This window comes from Ziziphus jujuba, chromosome 8, assembly GCF_031755915.1.
Source record: "Ziziphus jujuba cultivar Dongzao chromosome 8, ASM3175591v1".
NCBI classification, from domain to species: domain Eukaryota; kingdom Viridiplantae; phylum Streptophyta; class Magnoliopsida; order Rosales; family Rhamnaceae; genus Ziziphus; species Ziziphus jujuba.
This window is the reverse complement of record NC_083386.1, coordinates 5,301,188-5,317,954: the sequence shown is the minus strand read 5'-3', so window position 1 is coordinate 5,317,954 and position 16,767 is coordinate 5,301,188. Positions and strand designations below refer to the sequence as shown.

The window sequence follows — 16,767 nt, the reverse complement described above, 5'->3', positions numbered from 1 at the left end:
TTCTAATGTATGGCGATGAAACACAGCACTGCGGGATGGGCTCCCGAGCTGGAACAGTTTAAAAGATTAAGGCTATGGATGAATTGAAACTGATATGGCAAAACGAACTCATTACCATGGAGATTATTTTTGAAATCCAAAATAATCTAACACGGTTGGAAATAAGTGAATGTGAAATGGTAGAAGAGGTTTTTGAAATCCAAATGCCAATTGTTGAAGAAGCATATATAATGTGACGTAATCATTTGAGATAATAAGTAAAAAAAATGTGTGGACTGGAGTTGGGTTTCATAGGTTTGTTCCCTCGTACGTGTGGCGTTTCAAAAGATACGGTTTTTACTTTGTAGGTATGGAAAAAAAATAGTCTTTCCCCTATTTACTCGTTGTTAAAAATTTCTCCCATTAAATTTTTTCCCAGATTAATGCTTCTTCTTTCTTTCTTCTTCTTTTTTTGTTTTTTAATCATTTTAGATTTATCAATCACACTCTTTTTGGAAGTTATTTATTTATCAATCACACTCTATTAGAAAAAAAAAAAAAAAAAAAAAGTTAAAAAGTTGATTGGACAAAATTTAAAAAATCTTATCAGCAACTTGTCAAAATTATGATGGAAAATTTTTTGTATTTAATGGAGGACTTGAAAATCAGTAATATGCAGCACCTGCTTTTGTCAAGTCACTCTCTATCTTTTATCCGTGTATGACACTTGGTTGGAAAAAGTGACCTTCTTGGTTGCTTCCTGCATGCTCGTAACCTTTCGTTCAATTAATATTTTTATACAAAATATAAATGAAATTTTTTAAGAGGATACAAATAAAATAATTAAAAAAATAATAACTCAATCAAACATTAAAAAGTAAATGAGAGTACAAGCTAAAGTTGACTACGATTCATCAAAAAAAAAAAAAGCTAAAGTTGACTAGGAAATGTGCAGTAACTGAAAACAGTGTGATGACCGAGCGGGACCCATATATGGTTCACTGCTCGTTATATTAAACTTGCCATTATTTTGGTTTTTCAGATACTCCGATCAACGCTATAATGCTTGAACTTCGATCATTTTCTGTATGATTTTGTAGGTGCGTACTTCGATTTTTTGCGATTTATTTCAAGTTTATTGATTTTCGTTGGTCTTTTACATTGGATTTTTCTTCTTCCAAGTCCAGATTGCTAATTGTTCGTTTTTCATATGTATTTAAAAAAAAAAAAAAAAAAAGAAACCAATTTCTGGGTGAGAGAATGTTTAAAAGCACTTTTGTTGGTGTTTGTTTCTTGGAGTAATTTTATTTTATTTGGTGTTAATAGCCATATAAAACTTTGAGGTCAGGATGTTTTCAGAGACTCAGTATATAGTCAGAAAAAAAAAAAAATTGAGAATTTTAAATCTTAAACTTATTTTACACTGAATTGCATCTTGTAAAAGTATACACACTCGAAATTGGATTTTCCCATTTGAAGGGAATTATTTGAGGAGGAAAATGGCAAAGGTGCTTATGTTATATACATGTAGAGAGAGAGAGAGAGTTTATTATCTTTTCCCATTTGAAAGAAATTCATTTGTCTAGTACTTAGTTTCTTAAATTAATTCAATTTCTAATACAAATTATCTCATCGTCTGATTATTATATGATTTCCTAATTGTATACATTCTTTTGTTCTAATTTCTGCAGTGGGTGTAGAGGAAACACCGTTGGATTTGTTGGTCTGCTTTTGTTCCGTTTTACTCTATTTCTTGTTGTCACCATCTTTAAGCTTTTGCGTTCCTCTCTTATTTACTTTACCACCAAAAAAAACACCACCAAAAAAAACAAAAAATGGTTCCCCTGTTGTTTGGTATCAAAAGGAAGCTCTCACTCTGTCCTCACTCTGCTCTCACACTGTTTCCTTGTATTTTTTTGTTCTTTCTGCAGTAGATTTCTTGGCTTGCAGCTTGTCATTCGATTGGATCTCTTGTTTTTGTTTTTATTTTTTTTTATTTTTAATTAAATTTTGGGCAACTACCTGGCTTGAAAATTTTTTTTTTAATTGAAAAACCCAAAAAAGAAAAGGAAAAAAAAGAGAGAGAGAGAGAGAGAAGAAAAGATTGGCATATTCTGCTCTTGAAGTTCACATCAGTGTATATCACAGAAGATTGTACTGCTAGGTACATGCTTTACTTCCCTACCTCTTTTTCTTTTTTTTTTTATTTTTTTTTATTTGTCAATTCCTTGTTTCATTTCCTTTCATGTAATTCACTTTATTGTTATTTTTTTACAATCTATCATTAGACTTTTGGCTAGAATCTTTATAATTGCTTATTGTGCTGAATTATAAGGTAAACATGGCATTTATCGCTGAGATCGGTATAGCTGCAATTGCTGAAAAAATTGCCGACTACACAGTGGTAGCAATTTGCCAACAGCTAGGTTATCCGTTTCAATACAAACGCAACATAGGCAACCTGATAACAGAAACCCAGGATTTGAATCATGTGAAGAAAAGATTGCAGGACTTGGTTGCTTGTGCTATAAGAAATGGTGATGAAATTCATGAAGATACCAAGGAGTGGCTAAAGAAAGTAGATAAAATCACTGAACAAGCTGAGAAGTTTTTAGAAGATGAAAACCATGCAACGATAAGGTGCAGTATGAGGGGGTTGTTGTTCCTGAATTTGGTGCCACGCTATCGACAAAGTAAGAGAGCCAAGAAGATGGGCAAGTCTGCTTTCAAAATCAAAGGGGAGGTCAATTTTGACAACATTTCTTACCGTCCCCATCTCCAAAGTGATTTTACAAATAAAAATTACATACAATTTGAAACAAGAAGGAAAATTGTGACTGAAATTATGGAGGCACTTGAAGATGGTAATGTCAGAATGGTTGGGGTGCATGGCATGCCTGGTATCGGTAAAACCACGCTTGTTAAAGAAATTGCTGGAAGGGCCTTAGACAAGAAGTTGTTCAATGATTCTGTTCTGGTTTCTGTTTCACATACTCCGGATGTTGAAAGGATTCAAAAAGCAATTGCAGAAAGGCTGGATCTAAAACTCGACAAGGAAACCATACCTGAAAGAGCACTTTTGCTACAAAATAGATTGAAGCTTGAAAAGAAGTTCTTGATAATTCTAGATGATATTTGGAATGAACTTAAGCTTGAAGATGTTGGAATAGTTTTCAAAAGTGATGAGAAGGGATGCAAGATATTATTTACATCCAGATCCAGGCGAGTGTTGTCTACCGAAATGGGTGTTGAAAAGATATTCCAAGTTGGAGTCTTAGATGAAGCTGAAGCATTGAACTGGTTCAACCATTTAGTGGCTAAATCCGTTGAAAACAATTCTGAATTCCTGCATCTGGGAAATGAAATTGTTAATGAATGTGCATGTCTTCCAATTGCCATTGAAACAATTGCAGGTACACTGAAAGATCGTGAATTGCCTTTTTGGAAGACTGCCTTGAGACAACTACAGGTATCTAACCTAGCAGCTATTGATGATGACATGAATAAAAAAGTCTATTGTCCTATCGAACTATGTTATAATTCTTTAGGAAGTGAAGAAAAGTTATTACTTCTGCTTTGTGGTTTGCATGAAGAAGATGAAAGCATATTATTAGAGAATTTGATGAAATATGGTATGGGTTGGGGCATGTTTAAAGATTTTGATACATTGCAAAGTGCAAGAGATAGAGTTGACAGTTTAATCTTTAAGTTGAAAGATTGTTCTTTGTTGTTAGATGGCGACTATTACCGTACTGTTAAGATGCACGATGTCATTCGTGACGTTGTAGTCTCAATTGCGAGCAAAAGTCATATGTATTCTTTTAAAAATGATGCTGAGGTAAATCGCCTTGGAATAGAAGCTCTTGAAGACTCAATGGCAATTTCGTTACCTAATGGTTATGTGCCTCGTCTACTTAAAGGAAAGTTGGAATATAAACAGCTTGAGTTAATTTGGATGTGGCGAAATAAGTCTTCCCAAATCCCAGATAATTTTTTTGAAAACACAAAGAAGCTTAGAGTTTTAGATCTGTCTTATTATGTATATTTTGAAAAATTACCTTCATCTTTGTGTTATCTGGGAAATCTCCGCACATTGTGTTTTTATGGCCATCATCTGGAAGACATATCTTTAATTGGAGGGCTCAAAAACTTGGAAATTCTTGACCTTTCAAAGTCTGGTATCAAGGAATTACCAACAGAAATTGGACAACTTACTCTTTTACGCATGTTAGATTTGCGTGATTGTTATCAACTGGAAGTCATTGAACGCCATGTCATATCACATTTGACGTCTTTAGAAGAGTTGTATGTGGAAAGGAGTTTTAAGAAGTGGGATGAGGTTCAAGGAGTCAATGGCGACAAAAGAAATGCCAGTCTTAATGAGCTGAAACATTTGGATCAGCTAACCGCTTTACATTTAGAAATAGTTGACATCAACGTGCTACCAAAAGATGTATTCAGTGGGAAAACATTTGAACGATATAAGATTGCTATAGGATGTAAATGGAGTGGCCAGCTCATTGATAATCCTTCAAGATGTTTGGAACTCAACCTCAATGAAAACGGACTATTAACAGAGCATGGTCTTGAAATGATGTTGGAAAGCACTCAAATGTTGTCTTTGAATGGATTTCAAGGTGCCTATAATATTGTCCATGAATTAGACAAAGCCGGTTTTCCAGAATTGAAGTGCTTTCGATTGGAAAACAATCAGACAATCCAGTGTTTGATTAACATGATGGAGCAAAATCATCCTTGTAGCGTGTTTGACAGCTTGGAAATATTGCACCTTGACAATTTGGAAAATCTCGAGAAGATATGTGATGGAGAACTCACAAAAGAATCATTGAGAAGATTGAGAATTATAAAGGTAAGCAATTGTGACATGTTGAAGAATCTTCTGCCATTCTCCATGAGTAAGCTCGAGGAAATTGAAATAAAAGATTGCAGCATGATTGAGGAGATAGTTTCTAAGGAAGAAGACAAGAGCAAGGAAGTTATTGGCAACTTTCCTCAATTATGCTCCTTGAAGTTGAAAAATGTTCCAAGGCTTAAAAGTTTCTGCTCCAAATTGAAGAAAATTCATAAGTCCGAAAGGGGAAAGCAACCAGTGGATGTAGATAATTCTGTAAAGACTCTGCTTGGTGAGAAGGTACGTCTTGTGTTTTAACTTCGTAAATATTTATTAAATTTTTCAAGTAACTACAACATTCATTTGCATTTATATCCTGGTCTTAACAGTCTTTATACAAAACATGGATTATGGATTATGGATCATGGATCATGGATCATGGATCACCATATAGTCAAGACTATAGCATGCTCAGCAGGGCCAACCAGCCACATACAGAGCATGTCTTTTAAAATAATAAAATGACTTTCTGCATAGTGATTGAAAGTCAGACAATCATTATAGGGTTAAAATCTTCTTCGATGCTAGATCAGAATATTGACATTTTTACTTTCGGTTTTAATTCCTTATTCTTTTTGTTGAAGTAGGATAGAAGTTTGAATTATGCTGTCTAGAAAATTAAAAAAAAAATTAGCAAACGTGTTAAAGTAATTAATTAAACATACGAAAGTAAGAGTAAAGCTTGTTTGGAATCAAATATCTAAGAAGAGAATCTAATGGAACAGGGACCATTGCACACGAATACCAATTTTCTTTACAATATGTTAGGGAGATATGAATGAATTGATGAATCATTTCTCTCATTAGCTAAGCTTTTGGGAAGAGTGGTTATATGGATAAATCATCTTAACTATTAACTAAAATGATCTCTAATACAGCAGGTATATAAAATTTAAAATTCAATTATGGCTTGGATTTTAGAGTTTTAATTTCTCATCTTTTATTCAGTGTTGGATTAGGCCATTTCAATGGTCATAATGATTAATCAACATTATTGGTGAGAAGATCAATGTATGGAATGGATCACCCTTGATGGAATTGTAAAATTGACTATAATTAATTGTGTGTGCAGTTGCTTCTTATCCCCGTTTTGGAGGAATTGGAACTGTCCAATTGTAATGGTTTAACAAGAATATGGGATGACCAGATTCTACCAAGCTCTACTTCTTTTCACAACTTAACAAAGTTGCTTGTAAATGACTTCAATTCTTTGGAATATCTATTTTCATCTGCTGTGGCAATGACTTTTGTACAACTCCGATCCCTTGAATTAAGTGATTGTTTGAATATGAAAGAAATAGTGAGCAACAGTGAAAAGATGGATAAGATCTCATTTCCTAAGCTAGATTATCTGTGGATTAATAATCTTGGGTGCCTCGCAACATTCTCCTCTGAAATTTACATTGACTTTCCAGTTTTAACTAGACTTTTCATGGAGAACTGCCCAAAATTTTCAACATTCATTTCCAAGTCTGAAGAAGAAAAGCTGCCATCTCTGTTCAACGAAAAGGTAATTAAGGTTTTGTATATATTGATTGTTATGATTCTCCTTTTATCTATTTATGATTTTATCCTGTAATATGACTTGCTATTTAGTTTTTTTTCTTTTTTTTTTTTTTTTTCCCCCTTCTCTTTTCAAGGATATAATAATAATAATAAGCCCCAATTTTCTTAAGTATCATTCCTCAACATTGGCACTGCAGGTTACATTCCCCAGCTTGAAGAATTTGGACATTAGGGCCATGAATACATTGAAGATGATAGCTAATAATTCACATCTATTTTGCAAGTTGGAAGTGGTAGATGTTTATAACTGCAACAATCTTACGAAGGTATTTACATCTAGTATGCTGAGAGCACTTGGCAGTCTAAGAAGGTTGAACATAAGTAGGTGTAGAATGGTAGAACAGGTGTTTGAAATCCAGACATCAAGTCTTGAAGAAATCACACACAACACAATACCAGCTCGGTTGATTTCATTGAGCCTCTACTGTTTACCTAAATTGAGGTATGTGTGGGGTAAAGATCCTCAAGGAACTATTACCTTCACACACCTTGAAGATGTTCGAGTTTTGGACTGTCCAATTCTGAAATCAGTCTTTCCACTTTCCATTGCCAAAGGTCTTTCCAAACTTCAAAAACTATCTCTTTCTATTTGTGGGATAGAACAAATTGTTGAACCTGCGGGGACTGTACCAGTTCTGCCTGAGTTTGTATTCCCTCAATTGGAAGAAATGAATTTGAACTTTATGGAAAATCTTGTAAGTTTTTATCCAGGACTGCATACCTCAAGTTGGCCTTCATTAAAAAGTCTAGTTTTGCTGAATTGTGAGAAAGTGAAGGTTTTGGCTTCGGAATTGTCCTACTTTCAAGAAAAGCATGCGCATCATGATCATGATAATAGTCCAATCCCACAACCATTAACTTTCACCAGGGTAACTATCTCTTATAATTTATTTTTTTCCTCCTCTTATAATAATTTAATTAGTAGCAGTCTCTTTGCCAGTCTAGCTAACTGGGAAATAATAACAATAACTTTAATTATGTATGCAGTTTGATCCTTTTCCCAATTTAGAGAAGTTGGAACTGTTGAGATGCAATTTGGAGAAGATATGGGATAGCAAGCTTCCACCAAATTCTCATTCTTATCGAAAGTTGAAAAGCTTGCATGTGGTAAGTTGCGGATTTTTGAAAAATCTATTTTCTTCAGCTGAAGCAGTGAATTTCGAACAACTTTCTGCTCTTGAGGTAAAAGATTGTATGATGATGGAAGAAATAATGAGTAAGAATGAAGAGGTGGATAAGGTGCAATTCACTAAACTAAATCATCTCAACTTCATAAATCTTCCAAACCTGGTGTCATTCTCGTCTGAAACTTTCATTGAGTTTCCATTGATAACTGAAATTTCCATTAATGATAAAGATTGCCCCAAGTTTAAGACTTTTGTTTCCAAATTGGAAGAGGAGGATTGCACGACAATGAAATCTCTATTCAATGACAAGGTAATGAGCTATATACTCAATGTTTTTCTTCCTTTTTCTCTTAGTCATATATTTCCCATGAATATACGATTTATAGCTTAATATATTTATACCTTATGTTTTATATATTCTGAGGCCTAGAACTTTTGCTTATTTTTCTTCCTATCTATTTGCCTTAATTATGTCAGTTTTTCTTACATTACCATGGTGAGTGGAAACAGGAACAATGTAAATAGTAAAAAAATAAAAAATAAAAAACAAATAGTGGGTCCTAATTTCCATAAATATAATATATATATATATTAAGGGTAAATTTTTTCTTTTATTTTAGTCTATAATAAATACTTATTTTCTGAGTCATCAATGCGGATTAATTATAATGCATTGCAGGTAGCATTCCCCAGCTTGCATACTGTAGAAATTAAAGGCTTGGTTGAATTGAAGATGATATGGCAATACAAACTCAGTACTGCAGATTCATTTTCCAAATTGGAAAAGGTAATAGTTCACAATTGCAAGAATTTAGTGAAAGTATTTTCATCTAGTATGCAGGGAAAACTCCACAATCTAAAGAGGTTGCAAATAAGTCATTGTGAGATGGTAGAAGAAGTATTTGAAATCCAAATGCCAAATATTATTGAACAAACATACAATATAATGCCCTCTCAGTTGATTCATTTGAGTTTGGTAAGTTTATCGAAGCTCAAGCATGTGTGGAGTAAAGATCCCCAAGGAACTCTTACCTTCCCACATCTTAAGGAAGTCACAGCTACCTTATGTCCAAGTCTCGAATCAATCTTTCCACCTTCCATTGCTAGAGAGCTATTCAAACTTGGAAAACTAGATATTCAATATTGTGGGATACAAGAAATTGTTGCTAAGCCTCAGGTGCTGGAAGAAGAATTGGAAACAGAACCACCACCTGAACTACTTATCAATGCTGATTCCTTTTCTGAATTGGAGGTAAAAGTTTCTCATTGCGATAATCTAATAAGGATATTTCCACCTAATATGCACAAAGTTCTCTGCAATCTGAAAAAGTTGAAAATATTTAGTTGTGAAATGGTAGAAGTAGTATTTCAAATCCAAATGTCGAATGATGAAGAACCGCAAAGTGGCATAATAATACCAACTCAATTGGTTGATTTGGAACTGTGTTATTTACCAAATCTGAAACATGTGTGGAGTGATGATCCTCGAGGAGCTCTTACCTTCCCAAAACTTGAGAGAGTTAAAGCATGGAGGTGTCGAAGTCTGAAATCAATGTTTCCAGCTTCCGTTGCCAAAAGTCTTTTCCAACTTCAAACATTGAATATTTCTGGTTGTGGGATAGAATATATTATTTCTAAGGAGGTAGGATTGGAGGCAGTACCACCAAAATTCCAATTCCATCACTTAGAGGAGATAAAACTTCACAACTTGATCAATTTTGTGAGTTTCTATCAAGGATTTCATACCTCTAGTTTTCCTTCATTAACAGCTTTAATGGTGAGCAAGTGTATGAAGCTGAAGGTTATTGCTTCAGACATCTTCAACTTTCAAGAAACGCATGGCTCCATGGACATGGTAAGAGTTTCAATTACCAATATTTATGTATGTATATATATGTTCTCTGTTTATCATGATGTAGTTAGTGCAAACTTGTTCAGATTATGAGTATTCGATCACTTGGTGATATATAGATAAATATTGTTTGCAGGATATATTATATGAACAACATAGGGGTCTATACTTCAGTCCTGAGATGGAACGTCATGTAGGTGTGTTAAAACTAGAAGGACTACCAAACTTGATGCATTTGATGGATGAGAGCTCACAAGGACAAGCAAGCTTTCAAAATTTTATAACCTTACGAGTTCTAAAATGTTACATGTTGAAGAACTTAGTTCCATCCTCAATATCATTACAAAATTTGAAAGAGCTGACAGTATCACAATGCCATGGAATGGTAAATTTAATATCTTCCCAAACTGCCAAAAGCATGAACCAGCTGCAGAAGATGAGGATAAGTGATTGCCAAAGGTTGATGGAAGTAATAACTTCAGATCATTGTACAGAAGACAGTGGTGAAATTGATTTTGCTAAGTTGGAAATTTTGGAGCTTGGTATGTTACCAAGCCTCACAAGCTTCTATTCAGGGAATTACAAGATGGGATTTCCAAATTTGAAAAGTATAGTTGTAGGGGGGTGCTTTGCAATGCAAAGTTTCTCTGTTCATGGTATTATAAGCACCCCAAAACTGAATAGACTACAACTGGATGGTAAGACAGCCGTGGAAGTCAATAACAACACAGATATCAATTGCATCATAAAACATCACTTCAAGACCCACCCTGCAGGTACTGCAATATTAGAAGAAAAAGGTATATAATAACCCATTTTCCTAATTAATGTCTATGATATACATTTCATGATTGTTAATTCTCATTTAATTAATTTTAGGTTTTATGGTCTACAACAGTATCCTAAAAATATGAAGTGTTTGCTGCAGATGCATGCTGATGGCAGAACCTGATGACCGCATATTTGTAAATTGTAAGACCTATTCCATTTTTCTACATGCCTGCTTATAGTAGCCATAACAAAAAAGTAGCCGGTTACAAATATTGATGCAATTGGCAATTTCCCTTGAAAATTGTCAAGAAGATTAATTATTTTGGTATTAATTTTGCTGGATTAACAAATTTTAAATCGAAACTCTGTCCTATGCACGTATGAAACCGTACAAAAAATCAGAAACTTTTTTCCAATACTAGTAATGCAAAATATATTTTTTTCTACCGATAGCTATGTTGAAGCATGCACACCATGGATGGCATAATTAATAGTTAAAAAAATTTCTCAATGCAGGTTATGGTTTGCTCTCTAGTACTTCTAATTAATTAAGAATATAATATTTAACTTTGGTATTCCTTTATTCTTATCTAAAAACAAATTTTTCTGTCATTAGCTATTGCCATTTTGCCATTCATGATGGTGAAGATACGCTACTTTGACAATGTATAGCATATGTGAAAAAGTGAAAGTTGAGAAAAAAAACAGATCATGCATTGATGAAATGTGGGTTTTTGAATTGTTCAATTGGAAGCAGAGGAAGGATGACTTTTAATTTTTATGTGAAATTTCTGTTTTATGCTGTGGCCTTTTTGGAAAAGTAAAAGAAAATGGACTTCTTCAAAAGTGGAAGCAAATGGTTCTTATAATTATGGAGAGGTTCTCCTGAAGCAGGTTTTCATCTATATTTTAATTGGTGAAATAGTAAATTCATACCCCTGATTCTATATATAAATATATATATATATATATTTTCATGCACAAACTATATATATTACACCCATGGGTTTCTGAACTCCTGAACAAATTAACCACAGGTTATAATATTTTTTTGGAGAGCAATTCATGGTCTTGGTTTTGTCTTTGGACTACATTTTTATCTTGACAAAACTAGCAGGGTACTGTGGAGACTAATGTTTCATTGGGACCTCCAGCCCTCAAGAAATCTGGCTCAAAAAAGAGATATAATCTGAAACCAAAAGTATTTGAATTATATTTACACAACTTTATTATATATTTGAAATATATCTCTATCACATCTAACTTGGCAGAGTATTTAATCATGATCCTTTATAGAGAGGAAAAAAGGAAATATTTATCATGATTTCAATTCTTCGGTTGCTGCATACACACTGCATATACACATTGATGGCAGAAAATGATGATGACATATCTGTAAATTGTAAGATCCATTTCATTTTTCTACATTAAGCCTGTTCAGATTATCCCACTTACAAATATTGATGATCCAAATAGAAATTAATAAAAATGAAAATATAAAAGTGCAATTTTCATGATCTAATTGACATGTGCCAAGGTATCCAAGTCCGCTGTTGATATTAGAGATAAGGTGTAATAGTTAACAGCGTTAGTCTCTGTACTTTAATTTATATATAGTGTACTAAACTTAGAAAATTGATTTTTTGCAGGTTACATCTTCCAGTCAATATGAGGATCTAGTTGGTGAACAAGAAGAACTTGCGGAACACTTTCATGTCTAAGTGTATTAAGACTATGTGATATGCCAAACTTGTTGCATTTGAGTGAGGAGAGCTCGCAGCCACAAACATTAATGTTTCAAAATTTGATAGATTTAGACATATTGAGACGTGGTAGAATAAAGAAGTCAGTGTCATCCTCCATCTCATTCCAAAATCTGTTAGAGACGAGAGTCAGACAATGCCATGGCATGCAAAGTTTACTAACTTCCCAAACAGCCTAAAGTATGGCACGACTTTAAAATCTGATTGTATGAAATTGCAAAAGAATGGCAGGAATAATTGTAGACGCAGAAGAAGGTGAGGAAATGGAAGGTGAAATTGTTTTTGCTCGGTTGAAAACTTTGGTACTAGATTGCTTAATTACCAAGCCTTTCAGGGAAATATATGTTGGGATTTCCAAACCTGTCTGTCGAACAACCTGACATCTAGCGCCAACTGCTTGAATCCATTGCTTCAATGCCAAAGTGCACATGTGGAGGTACTTGATTGTAAACTTTTTTTTTTTTATTTTTATTTTTTAAAAAAAATAAATTTTAATATAAATCATGAATTCTAAGCTAACTTCAATATGTTGTATGATCAAGTGGAGATTAACCACTACGTTTGATTTTTTTAATCTAGTTGGAGATGTGGACTGAAAAGAATGGGATGTGGATTTTTTTGAATTGTACAGTTGGAAACAGAGGAAGATTAACTTTATTATTATTATTTATGGGAAATATCTGTTTTATATTGTGGCCTTTTTAGAAAAGAAAAGAAAGTGGAGTAGTTTTTCAGAGGTGGAAGCAAATGGTTTCTTATCATTATGGAGAGGTCTGCTTAAACGTGATTTGTGAATCCATCATTTCACCTTGTATTTTAATTGTGAAATAGTAGATTTTCAAACGTGTGCAATACTAGAGTTATGAACCAATTAACCATGGATTAAAATGTATTTTTAAGGAATATCTCATGGGCTTGGTTTAGCTTTGGGCTTCAATACTTCTCATGTTATAGTATAATTTGTTACTGTAGAAATTGTGGCCCATATGGACGTCCAGGTCTAAAAAATCTAGCTCAGAAAGAAGATATAATATTTACACACTGTTTGATATGGTGTATTTTGTAGCCCAAAAAAAACACTTATTGACGCTTATAGATTTTTTGCTTTTAAAAGAAAGGAAGTTTGATTATAAATCAATACATCCTTGTTGATTAAAAAAAAAAAAAATTTAAAATTAAAATGGAGAAGCTAAAATTTTAAATTTTTTTGAAAAAGCTTTATTTTGAGTTTTATAGAAAAGTCAAAAGAAAATTAGATAAATAGTAAAAGCACTTCTTTAAACTAATAATCAAATATTCAATAGTTTTTTAATAAAAGATCTTTTTACATAAGCTCTGTTACAAAAAGCTATACAATCAAAAGCATTTTTTTACTAAGCTATAGTAAATGTACCCTTAACCAAAGGTATATTTAAATGAACTTCACACACTTTATTATTAGCAATGAAAAACATATATGTATTTGGAGAATATTTCGATTTCATTTATCTTTACAGAGTACTTACTCATTATCTTTTCCAAAAACAGGGGGAAACAAAAAAGTATATATTTAGTCATGATTTCGATTATTCATAGAAATTGAAATTACTATTAACTAATAAATATTACAAGGATTTTGATTCGTACAATCTGACATACATACAAATACTCAAGTAATAATTAATATGCATTTTTGGTTGTCATGTGCATTCTCTATCATTTCAGATGCAGAATAAACAGATTCAAGAAATGCTGCTTTGTTAGGCATGAGAAGAATTCAAAAAGAATGAAGTTATTGCTTTGATCATAGAAATTGTAATTACTCTATCTTCTCCCCACCACAACCCACCATCCCCCCCCACCACCACCTTCCTTTATTTATTATATTTGTTATTATTGTTATTATTTGGTAAAAGGAAATTACTCTCTCTTTGGTCCACCAAATGAAGTTGAGATATACCATGGACCACCCCAAGAAGGCTCATGTTAAATGGCCTGGAACAAGGCCCATAAATACTGGGGAGTACTCCAATGAAGATGGAGCAAATTTTGGGACCAGCCTCCGCCCATGCCCTTCAATTTCCACCAACCGTACTAACCCTTTAGTTTTTTGGTGCTTTCAATTTTGTTTTTAATTTTAATTTTTGAAAAGTGCTTTCAATTTAATTTAGAGAACCATTTTGCCAAATAACTATAAGTCCAAGACATCTGACAAACCGTGAGCGTGCCTAAGCGTTTAAGCAAATGCGATCACGTTTCTTTTGTTTTGAGCTTAATTAAGGATTTTAAAGAATAGTTTGACGTCATGTTCATTTTCAACACCAAATGTTAGATGTTATTTTTGGTGAATAAATGTTAGATGTTATTTAAAGCATTATCATACATCTCACGTTATTTTTTTATTTTTTTATTTCGATTATCATCTCACGTTATTTAAAGCATTATCATACTATAATTTATGTTCTGATTATCATCTAACAGCACTTCTTCATTGTCCCCGACAACAAAAAAAGGCTAAAAAAATAATAATAATAATAATAATAATAATATAACAGCACTTCTTTATAGTTTTTAATAAAAGCAAATTTTATATAGCTCCCTTCAATTTTGTTAAAATTATATTTAGATCTATGAATTTGAAAATTTACCATTAACCTTTTTTTAGATTTATTATCATATATTTATTAAAACAGACTCATTCATCAGTTTTCAACGTTTAATTCTAATAGTTAAAGATTAAAAAATCGAATATTAAAAAGCAGTATTTTATTATTAAATAATATTGTAAAAATATAGTTTTCATTTTTTATAATTAAATTTATCTGATAAAAACTAAAGGAGAGACTAACAATGATTTTTCAAAATTGTAGGTCTAAGTGTTATCAAAACTAAATTGAGTGTCTAAATAAATTATTCTTTAAATAAAATAATAAATAAAAATTTGTCTTTGAAAATTATTAAAAAAAGAAAAAAACATAAAACCTATTGTATGTCATTATTACCAGAATATATTCTATAACTATTATCTATCCAAAGCAGTCTAACCATAACTGTATCTAAGAAGGTTATTATATTCAGTATTAATTATTAGAATTTATATTTTTTTAAAACATATTACGTTTAATATTTAAAAAAAAAAAGTATTATCACAGGAAATTGTACAAAATTAGGCCAATAGTATCGTTACAAACGACCAAGAAAGTGATAGTTCTTTATTTATTTATTTTTTGAAAAGTAACCTTAGATTTCATTAAGATAGAGAACATAAATCATCCTGTAAATGGAAGAAAATGATAGTTAACAATATATAAATAAATAAATAAATAAAACTTTCCTTCTTTTTTTTAAAGAATAAAACTTTCCTTTTAAAGTTTCCATTTTTGTTTCAGTTTAGCGCGTCTGCATATGTCAATTTCCCCCTTGTTAATCAAACTCTGATGAATTTAAATATATATTTTACTTAAAATGACATAGTCAACCTTTCCTTTTATTCATATATACAAACAACGCATTTACAAACAACAAATATTATGTTACTTATTTATTTTCTTACCCATTTTGTTTTTATAACATCTATGCCCAAGAAAATTATTAAAATAAATAATGATTATTGTTTGAAAAAAGTATAAACCAATACAAGTATAAAATAAATAATTAAATGGGCATGCAATTCGTATGTATGAAAAAAAAAAAGAAAAAAAAAAGGTTAAAAGTGTTATTTTAAATAAAATATACAAATGAACTAATAGTTTGATTTACACAGCGGATAAATTAAACCAAAAATAAAATGAGAGGAATGATTGTCAAATTTTCTAAAATAGATGCATATAAATATATCAATAATGCTATGGATAATAAAATTTTTCTAAAATAGATGCATATAAATATATCAATAATGCTATATCACTAACAAAATTTCAAATTAATTAATTAATTTTTTGGGTTTAGGTAAATTACCATTAATTCTAGCTCCAGAATATGTAATAATAATAATAGTAATAAATGCCCACCAATTTTACCTCTGTTTTTAAAACTTCATTTTGGTTGACAGAATAAACGATTTTTCAAGTTCTTTTACGTTTTGAAAATGTCTAAAATATTAATTTTCTTTTGTCAAAATTAAATTTCTTTTTAAAATAACCATATGAACACATTTAAAGGTATAAATGGCGAAGTTGTTTATGTTGAAAATAGAATATGTTGGCAACAGATTTGCATGAAAAGGACTTTAAATTAAAAAGGAGAGTGGATATGATACTCAGTACTTTGGAAAGTAAAAAAATAAAATAAAAATAAAAAATTGGATATTTTGTTAATTTTTTACTACACATATGAGGGTATTTAGCTAGTCTTGGGATTATTATAGGCTAGAAACATCAATATATATATATATATATATATTTTTTTTTTTTTTCTTTTTCTTTTTGGACGGTAGGCTAGACAAATGGATAAATCAACAAATGAGTAACCTGTTTTAACAATGGCATTCATTCTAATTTTGTCATGTTTTTTATTTTTAAAAAAATGGTGGATTTCATTAATACTTATTAGTAAGTTGTGTTTTTGGATCAATTTAATTGTATATGGAATCTAGAAACCAATCTCTTGATTCTTATTGCAAAAAATCAATAGTCAGTTTCCGTATTTTTTCTGTTCTCCTCTAAGAAAAACAGTTTATTAATTCATTTGTCCAATTTCTTGATTCTTATTCCAAAAAAAATCAATAATCAGTTTTGGTATTTTCTGTTTTCCTCTGAAAAAACAGTTTATTAATTCATTTGTCCAGGCAAGAAACTTGAAAAACCTTTTTTTGTTAGG

The 16,767-nt window shown here is 31.6% G+C and overlaps 1 protein-coding gene across 15 annotated transcripts; it reads left to right on the top strand.

Annotated features, from left to right (window-relative positions):
- The first annotated feature begins 894 nt into the window (after positions 1-894).
- On the top strand, positions 895-12,914 carry LOC107435949 (uncharacterized). 15 transcript variants are annotated; one of them, XR_009640393.1, is made up of 12 exons: positions 895-1,079; positions 1,671-2,143; positions 2,315-5,131; positions 5,964-6,401; positions 6,595-7,326; positions 7,445-7,894; positions 8,264-9,439; positions 9,573-10,236; positions 10,316-10,408; positions 11,857-12,225; positions 12,305-12,406; positions 12,550-12,914. XR_009640393.1 is itself a non-coding variant. In XM_048470030.2 (10 exons), the coding sequence occupies exons 3-9, from the start codon at positions 2,321-2,323 to the stop codon at positions 10,373-10,375; spliced, it is 6,258 nt and encodes a 2,085-aa protein (XP_048325987.2). In that variant the 5' UTR covers positions 895-1,079; positions 1,671-2,143; positions 2,315-2,320; the 3' UTR covers positions 10,376-10,408; positions 11,857-12,914. The 15 variants fall into 15 exon arrangements, 2 of the variants coding, with proteins under 2 accessions (XP_048325987.2, XP_048325986.2); XR_007239621.2 differs by having other exon boundaries at positions 12,305-12,914; XR_009640392.1 differs by having other exon boundaries at positions 11,857-12,406.
- Positions 12,915-16,767: the final 3,853 nt, after the last annotated feature.

What these genes read in the sequence shown, in the direction of transcription:
- LOC107435949 (XM_048470029.2), top strand. Translation starts at nt 2,321, where the DNA reads ATGGCATTTATCGCTGAGATCGGTATAGCTGCAATTGCTGAAAAAATT. An exon ending in AGACTCTGCTTGGTGAGAAG is followed by an intron (nt 5,132 to 5,963) that starts GTACGTCTTGTG and finishes TTGTGTGTGCAG; the next exon opens with TTGCTTCTTATCCCCGTTTT. An exon ending in AACCATTAACTTTCACCAGG is followed by an intron (nt 7,327 to 7,444) that starts GTAACTATCTCT and finishes TTATGTATGCAG; the next exon opens with TTTGATCCTTTTCCCAATTT.